The sequence below is a fragment of the Furipterus horrens genome, unplaced genomic scaffold (assembly GCF_987537825.1).
Source record: "Furipterus horrens unplaced genomic scaffold, mFurHor1.1.pri manual_scaffold_11, whole genome shotgun sequence".
NCBI lineage: Eukaryota > Metazoa > Chordata > Mammalia > Chiroptera > Furipteridae > Furipterus > Furipterus horrens.
The window spans coordinates 3,476,678-3,485,475 of NW_028327181.1; the positions used below are offsets into that span (position 1 = coordinate 3,476,678).

General features: G+C 59.0%; 1 protein-coding gene across 2 annotated transcripts in view; it reads left to right on the top strand.

The window, feature by feature from the left end:
* LOC149996770 (collagen alpha-1(III) chain) overlaps nt 1–6,686 on the top strand; it is a 7,283-nt gene extending 597 nt beyond the window's left edge. The window contains exons 2-4 of one of the 2 annotated variants that reach the window (XR_016514354.1): nt 253–873; nt 1,694–1,799; nt 3,595–3,658. Coding sequence is in view for 1 of the 2 variants with exons in the window: in XM_090292820.1 (XP_090148946.1) it covers nt 2,214–3,327; nt 3,595–3,647 (1,167 nt within the window). In the remaining variant the exon portion in view is untranslated. Of the gene's footprint in view, nt 1–252; nt 874–1,693; nt 1,800–2,180; nt 3,328–3,594; nt 3,705–6,620 lie in introns of those variants that run through there. The other variant, XM_090292820.1, reaches the window with a different exon arrangement.
* Nucleotides 6,687–8,798: the final 2,112 nt, after the last annotated feature.

Sequence of the window (8,798 nt, forward strand, 5' to 3'; positions counted from 1 at the left end):
GCCGAGCTAGGGAGGGGAAGCCAGGATTTTAACCAAATTAGCATTCACATTCCTGGGAGGATGCGGCCCTCGCCTGGACCTGGCTGATAGAAGCTTTTTGCACTGTTTTTATTTTTGGAGAGCAGCGCCCTGTAATTGTCCAGAACACATGGTTCTCCCCGCACCCCCCTTCTTCCTCCAGCCACCAGCCGAGGACAGGAGAGAGTCCCCCTTTTTTGCATTTATCTTTTCCTTCCCCTTTCTTTATTAAAGGTCCGGGAGTGGCGGCGGCCAATCAGCGCGCGGCTTCCATCTTGCGAGTTCAACTCCGAGGCTCCCGGGCTGGGCGAGGGCGCGTTTGCAGCCCCCTCTGCCTCCCGTGTCGGGCGGCCGAGGCGAGCAGCCGCCTCGCCGGGGCTTCGTGGTGGTGCATTTCATATGGGGGCTCTTTTCGGGGTTTGTAATTTGGCCGTGGGTAGGTAATTGGCTGGAGCAGGGCGGCAGGGCGCGGCGGCCAATCAGCGCGCGGCTTCTATAGGGCTTTGAGTTATTAGACGCTGATCTCAAAACATCCTTCATCAGACACCAAGGAGAGGCCAACAGATGAGGGGAGCCATTTTTCTGCAATGGAATTAAATGGCCAAGTGGGTTTTTCCTTTGTTGCAAATGGGGAATGTTTTTCCTTTGACTCCACCATCCAGTTCAGGACGCCTCAGTGTTGTGTTTAACATTTGTCAACAGGCTAAAGGATTCACAATTGGAAGAATGAAGAAGACTTTTTAAAAAGATCTGGATTTTTCCTTATGACTTGGAATCCATCTTTGTCTTATATAACTAGGTCATAGCACACCATTAATGTCAGCAGTTAACAATTTTGAATTCCAAAAAACCTAAGTAAATGACATATTTAATTTTTTTCCTTTTTTTTTTTTTCCTTGGGTGAGTGGGGCGGGGGAGCTTGGAGCTGTCTTAATCTGTATTCTCTTGACTGAACAATAAATTTTTAAATATATAGTTTCCTCTATTAAACACTTAAACCTGGCCATCTTATTAACTCCTTCTGCTCTTTTTTTAACAAGGTAATGTTTTAAATGTATAGTTTTTAGGACTAGCGAAATGGCAGCAATAACAAATTGTAAGCAGTTGTTACTTTTTAAGTTTTTAAAAACCTTTTACATTGTAAGTACCCAATCCATTCTGTCCTTACGAGGTGCAGTTTTCATGTTAATGTCGCTGAGATGTCCTTAATTTTCTGAACCTTTCATCTGCATGTTTGTCTTTGTCGCTCTTGTCTAATACAAGCCAGTTGAAATGCTTTTAGACGATTTTGCTTTTATAAAGCTAAGGCTTTCGCTTTAAGCGTTTGGAGATGTTTTAGAGCAATAAGTGCTAGTCAGCTTTCTTCCCAGTAACATGTACACTTTCTTTGAAAATCGATCTACTTGAAGAAAAACAACTCTGTTTTTCTGGTCTTGGTGCAGGAGTGGGTGAGGGAAAGGAAGACCTCTTTGTGTAAAAGAGACTAAAGCCGTCACAGGAAACTAGATTAAAACTGGAAAACAAGTCCTGGCTGGTTTGAGCCAAACACCAACGTTAACTTGCGGGTATTTTCTATGGTGGTTGGGATAGCCGCGTGTCTTTCTGCCTTTTGTTTGATTTGACTGTATTTTCGCCTTTTGTCTCTTAATGACGGTCACACCATTGCTATATCCAGAGCAGTAAACAGCCCTCAGAGAAGCCGCCTTTTGCCAACCCAGCCCTGGAAAGTTTACAGAAGTGGAAGGAGCAGAAAATGCCATGAGGGTGTAACTTACAAAAAGGTAACAACAACAAAGGCCACCACCATTTCCCCAAATATTCCCAACGAAACAATCCCCCGCAAAGATATTTTTTCCAATAACCCCTCCCAAGCTGATCGTCCAGGTCCCATGGCACCAGGCTGAGCGGGTAAGTTGAGAAAAAAAAAAAAAAGCCTTTTGCCCCTTCGAGGAAATCTTTTTATTCCGAGCAGGCCAAGGGCTGCAAATGGGTGGGAGGTGAGGGGAGAAGGTTGCTGGACCTTTGTGTTTGGAAGCCGGATCCGGGAGGGGTGGGGGCCGAGGAGGGCTCTTGGCACCCGTTTGCCCGGGAGGGGACAAGAGGCTCCCCAGCGACCTCGGGCATCCATGGGGGCTGCCTGTCCCTGTCCCTGGGTCTGATCCTTGGTGGGGAGAAGAAATTGAAGTGCTTTGGAGATGGGGTGGGGGTCGGGGCTCAAAAGCCAAGGAAACGTGCCCCCCTGGCCTAAGGCCCCTTTCCCTTGGACTGAGGGGTCTGGCACCCCGGAGCCTGCTCTCGGGCCCCGGGGCGCGCCTGCGCTCCCTCGGCAACAAAGGACAAAGGCCGGCGTCCATGTTAGCACCATGACGCAGCATCTCTCCCGCCTGCGGCCCTGGCGTCGCCGGCTCTCCCGGCCGTGCGCGCCCCTCCCTTCCCAGCATGAGTTTTATTTTCAGGTTGAGAGCAGAGCTGCCGGCTGGGGCCGGGGCCGGGCGGGCCGGGGCGACGGGCGGCTCATGGCCGCCGTTCTGCTCGTCCTCCTCCCTCCTTCCCCGGGTGTCGTTGGGCGCCTGGAGCAGGCGGGGGTCGGGCCCTCGGCTGGGCCGGGCCTCGAGAGTGTGCAGGGCACAGTGCCCCGGGTCGAGGGCTGGTCGCGGAGGCCGTTTCGGGGGCCCCGGGGCTTGGGGGCGTCGCGCGCTGCGGCTTCCGCGCTCGCCTCCGCGGGGCGAGGCGAACAAACCGGCGCCATTTCGCGCGCCGCCCGCGGCTCGGGCGGTGGCGGCCGCCGAGCGCCAGGCGGGAGGAGGCGGGGAGGCCGTGGGGGAGGGGAAGCCGGCGCGTCGTCGCCCACGCTCCTGGCCACCGCCTGCGTGGACGCCCCTGCCCCGGAGGACTCGACGTCGAGCCCGGGCTGCGCAGCTGGCTCGGACCCGGCACCCAAGTCGGGAGGCCCCCCGCGGGCACCAGGAGGCCTGGCTCCCCTCCCTCCCTGCCTCCAGCGCAGGAACCAAGTAGCAAAAGGCCACGGAGCCGATCGGGCCTCGAGGCCTCCCCCTGACCCCGGGCTGCACGCCGGGCTCCGGTGCCCGGGTCTGCCTCGCAACCGCCCTTTGACAGTCGAGCCCCAGACGCTGGGGGCCCCCTCTGCCCCCACTTCGGGCGTGAGGCCCCCACGGAAGCCACCGACGCCCGATCTGGTCGTCCAGGGCACGCCCTCTCCAAACTGGGGCTCGAGGCTAACGTGGGGGTTGAGGCCTGGGAAGGCTGAGCGGGCCTTCCCCGGGGTCCCCCCAGGCGGAGGGCTCCCGGGCAAACCTCGCACGTCCCTGGCCCTTGCTGGGGGAGGGAATGCGGGCGGGGCGGACCTTTGGGAATGCAGATGAGTCGCCTGCTGCTGCTTTTCGCTGGGGCTGAACGGCAGTGACTCAGCCAGCCCCCTCCTGACCATTCCAGCATTGAGGGCGCCTTGGCAGCTAGGAACAGGGGGGAGGCGTGTGTACGGATCCCCTTCCCTCGCGGAGACCCTATCTGGTTTGTGGCCATCAACTCCGTAACCCTCCGGCTTCTCCCTCCCAGCCCCCAGGCTCCTGGCCAGAGAAGGGTGCGACATGACGGTGCCCCCAGAGTGAACCGTCCCCCCTGGACAGCAGGAGCATCCGTAGTTTGACTCTGACAGCCCTCCCAAGGTAGGTGTGAGCCCTTTCCCAGTCTGTAAGGGCGATTTAGGGGGCTTTGGCCTGGAGCCCCGGGAGGGCGGCCCCCTCGAACCCGCTAAGCTGGTTCTGCAGCCCCTCCCCCCCACAGATGTGTGGGGTTGTGTGTGTGAAATCGGCGGCCTGCTGGGCCCATCCATCCCCGCCTGTCAGCCTCTGTTGTCAGGAGTTGGGGGCCTGCAATTCTCCGCCTGTTTAGTAGCCCAGGAGGGGCACAGGAGGGGCAGGCAGCCCTGCAAGTGTTTCCCAGGGGTGGTGCGTGGTGGGGGATGGGCCCTGGATGCCTCTGAAAGACACCTCTGCTGCCAGGAAGCCCAGCCCTGCTCTAGCCCTTCCTTCCTGTCCCCGGTGGGGGCGTGTGGGGTGAATGGTTGAACCGGCTTCTTCCCCTCCTCTGGCTGGCTGCACAGGGCCTGAGGTCTGGGCCAGAGGTTTCTCGTCTCTTCTCATGCTTCCTGGGAATTCCCACGGTTCCCTCCCCACTCCACCCCCACCCCCAAACGAGCCCTGTTTCTAGAGTAGCACACAGCGGCTAGCCATTGACCTGCTGTTACCTCGGCCGGTACTGCAGTCCGCGAGCCCGTCTGCACCAGCGGGGCCAGGCCAGTGATTCTCAGGCAGGTGTGCCGCCGAATCACACAGCAGAACCGATTCCGGGGACCCTCGGGGTTCTGATTCAGTAGGGGGGCCTGAGAACATGCATTTCTAACAACCCCCCAGGTGCTGCTGCTGAGGGCTCAGTGCTTGGCAGGGTCTCTGGCCTCATTTTCTTAACACAAGCTGTGTGCTCAGTTTCCCACTCTCTGGCTCCGGGAAGCTCCCAGCTGCGGGCGGTGTGGCCCTTGACCTCTGACCCCACCCCATGTGGTCTCTGGTATGTGATGACTTTGATGCGCCATTTGGGTTCAGGTGCCATGGATTGAAGTGCCTGCCCCGTTTGGCTCACAGCTTGGCTTCTGTGTGCGATCAGCCCCGCCCACCTCCACGCCCCGCCTGAACGTAAGGGCTAATCTGAGGTGTGGGGGCGCCTGCAGGGCTTGGCCCTGATGTTTTTGTTGCGGGCATCTTGGTGCCTGATCAAGGGAGGGTCGAAGTCGGGTGTCTGTGGGCTTGACTCCACAGTGATGGTGACCTTGGCGAGTCTCCTGTGTAAACTGATAGCGCTGCCTGCTGAAAAGGGTGTTGGGAGGATTAAGAACGATTAAGGGGGCCGGCGTCACTTTCAGGCTTCACACTGGTCTGCCTCCATTCCGACGGGGGGCTGGGCTGCCTTCCAGCTCCTCCCCCACCGGCCCACCCCGGAGCACGTGGCGAAGCCGCAGGGCCCTGGGGCAGACGGGCTTCCTCTTCTTTCTCCTGCCTAGTGTGAGTCTGGTTGATGGCCTGCCTCTGCTCCATGACCGGTCATGATTTGGGGTCACACACGCACCCCTGGAGGATAAATCCAAGGTCATGAGGCCACCGCCGCAGCCAGGACGGGGTTGCAGGTGTCTTGACTAACAGCCCAGTGCCTGTGACCATGGCACCCCTCGCCCCAGCTGTCTGGGTTATTTTCGGCTCCCTCCTGTGCCAGCTGTCTGCTGGCATCGCTGCCCGGGGCTGGGAACGTTGTCTGGTTGAAAGAAACCCGAGTGGTGCTCTTGGCTTCTTCTGGCTACCGTGCCTTGGACTCTCCCGTCCCAGATAAGCTGGGTTAGGACCATCTTGTCCTTTCCTGTGGACTAGGGGGTGCACCCCACCGCACCTCTTTGTAGAAGTTGATGAGCCCATTCAAGTCTCTTGATCCTCACCTGAGGGTGTCCTGTGTCCCTTTGGAATAGGGCCTGGTGGCCCCAGGGCAGGGGTCTTAACCTGCTGTGGGCTTGCGATTGTTCAATAATTGATTTAAACCCTCCCCTTTCAGCTGCTGCTTGGAGGGCCACAGCCAGTTCTTCCACTCCTGCGCTGGGCCCAATTAGGGAGCAATTAGGTGCTAAACTGTGGTCTGGGTGTGATTCTTGGAAGGGAGAGGTGCCCACGTGATGTGACCTGGAGGGCTCCTCTTCAGCAGACTTCCTCCCTGGTTCCATTTCTCTTTCGCCCCTTCTCATTTCTTTGTGTGCCCCCACCCCGTCGCCTCCTGGGGCAGGGAGGGGCGGGACAGGCTGTCGTTCCTCCCGGCCGGGAGGGCGGCCCCGCTCCCGGTCACCCTGGGGGCGCTGGGCGGGGTGGCTCCTGGCCGCGGGCGCTGGCCCGACCTGCCTTACTACTGGGCGCCAGGGTCCCGCCTCTTCCGGCCCAGCCACCGAGAACCCCAGCGCGGAATATGACCTTTTGGACCCTCTGGGTGGAGGTGCAGCTGCGGGGACTGTGGAGGGAGGCACCCTGCCATCCCAAGGCCGTGTGGAGCCACTGCAGAGTCCAGCTGGCCAGCGGCCGTGGCAGGTCCCTGCCCCTCAAGGCGCTGGGCTTCCCGGGTGAAACAGCAGGAGGAAGTTGGCGGATAACCTCTTGAGCTGTTTCTGAGTTTGGCTTCGTAGGGTAGTGACTCCCTGGGCCACGCCCCGTCTCTGGGACCACACAGAATAGTTTAGTCCCTGCAGGCTCCGTGTCTTCAGCCTCACGTGGGTGACTCCTCAGGGGCGCTGTGACCTCAGAAAAGCACCAGGGGAGGGGAAGTCATAGGCATTGTCATTAAGCACCCTAAACTGTGGCCAGACTTTGCCCTGATAAGACAGAAGTGGGTCTGGCCCCTCCTTCCCCCGGTTCCGTTGGCCTCACTACAGCACAGGCCAAATGAGTTCACCCCACAAATGCCACCTGGCCAGCTCCCCGAGGCTTGTGTGTCTGAACAGCCCTGTGGCGAGGACCACTTTAAAGTATCTTTCTTGCCTTCCTAAGTCTCTCCAGGAATTCCTGGTGACCAGAGGGAGAACATGGGTCCTTGGAAGATCTCGCAGGTAAGGGAGCAGGGCCCCCTGGGCATGAGGGTGTGAGCCTGGCTCCTCAGCTGGCCCTGTCACTGGTCTCCCCCCCCCCCCGCCCCCCAGGAAGTTCTGAGCAGCTGGCTGGCTGCTGGGTATTTTTAGCTCCAGACCCAGCCCCTACACCCCGCTGGAGCTGGGTCGCGGCAAACACGCTGCAGGCCGGCTGTGGTTCTGCCAGCCTCTTGGCCAGGCTGGGGGCTGGGGCCCGTGTCAGCTGTCCTGCCTGGCTGGACCCAGGCGGAGCTGGGAAGACGCTTTTCTCCACCCCCCACTCCTCTCAACTTCGTGTAAGGGGTTTGTTCCATCGTAAGTCAAAATTATAGCCCCATTTCTCACATGGAAAGTGGAAACTGAGGTCTGAGGATTCTGAGCATAGTCAGAACCCATGGGCTCGTGTGCTTTCTGCCGGCAGTTTGCTCACAGTGGGGCGGCCTTTCTAAGTGAATTCTCCCCAGGCCCTTCCCAGATGCGGCAGCCCCCCTTCCCCCCTTACTCTCCCAGTCCCTCCATGCACTTCAGGGTCCCTGCTGAGGGCCCAGCTCAGAGCTGTGAAGGCTACAAAGGTAAGAGGTCTCCCCTCGCCCCAAACCCTCATCCATCTTCCCTTCCTCCTGTGGTTCTGGGATCCTTTCCGACATGTCTCTGGACCAGGTCAGTTCTCCTGACAACCTCAGGCCGCCACACTAGCTAGTCATAGCTCCTCTGTGGTCACCAAAGAGAGCCTGAGGGTCCGGCTTCGGCTGGGCCTGTTCAGGAAACTTCTTTCTGTCCAGTGCCCCCTGCTTCAGCCTGGCAGCCTTGCCCTCCATGACCTCACTCCTGTTACCTTGACAACAGCATCTGGCCTGCCTCCTCATTGCCCAGCCCCTGCCAGACCTGCTGGGGTTTTCCAGCTAGCGTTTGCCCCGGCTGGGTACCCCCATCTGGCGGGCCCTCCCAGCACTGCCAAGCTTGGTTCACCTTCCACCCACCACCTCTCAACCTTCTCTGAGCTCCTTACAGGCAGGAACCCAATTGCCTCTCAATAAACTTGTGTTGGAAAAAAAGAATGAATGAGTTGCTGTAAGTTTTTATGGGGGTGCTTGACCCAGCCCACGCCATCTGGTTTGATCACAGGGTAGGGCTTCCACCCAACAGCCTAAAACGGCCCTAAGGTACAATACCTCCTCTTTCCTGCTCTGGCTCTTGTGGCGCTTGCACGGGCGGTCGCTGCTGCCCTCTGGTGGTTAGACCCTGCCTTGCATTCGCTGAAAACCTTGACCCGACATTTATGGAACTGCCAGGTTGGCAATTTCCTCCCTTGAAGTCAAGTTTACCACATCTTTGCTGAGAACTTGAAAATTGGTAATCTTCCGGGTTGGGCAGGGCAAGAAGATCCTCAGTCCTGCCAGCCCCTCTCGGAGGAAGCTCTCAGGGGTCCTAACCCAGGCTGGGATGAAAGATATGTGCCTGCTGGCTGGAGAACACCTAACTAAATTCCTGGGTGGAGGTTAGGGTTATCAGTGTCCAAGATGGCCGAGGGGGGCTCAGCTAGCGCCATCCTGGCCTCCCCTGCCCCTTCCTCGACCGTGTCCTGCTGTCCTGCTCCGTTAATGCCTCTAGCCCCTGCTAGGACAAGGCTCCCGCCCGCACCGAGGCGGTCGCTCGGCAGAGGGCGCCAGAAGGCCACCTTGCGCCCCTAGGGAGGTGTGGGTAGGTAAGCGGAACCGCTATTCCTCACCCCACCCCCAACCCGCCTTCACACAGGCGCGCGGAGACCAGACCGGGTGGGCAGGACCTCCCCCCATGCCAGTATCTCCACTGGCGCCACCAGCCTACCTCCTGTGGGGGAACAGGTCACAAGCAGACTTGCCCCAGGCCATAACGAGCGGGGCAAAGCTAGGGGCTTCTCCCAAGGCTCCACGAACCAGGGTGCTGGCGGGTTGGAGGGGACACCGTCCGCCAATCAAAGAGTCCCTGTCCAAACCAGCCAATCAAAGAGCCCTTGACAGGAGGTGGAGCCTATCAATTAGGGGTGCCGGGCGAGGAGCTGAGGACCCGCTGGGAACTTGACAGTGGAGAGCCCGCCGTGATGAGCGGGGGAGTGGTTAGGGGCTGTGCT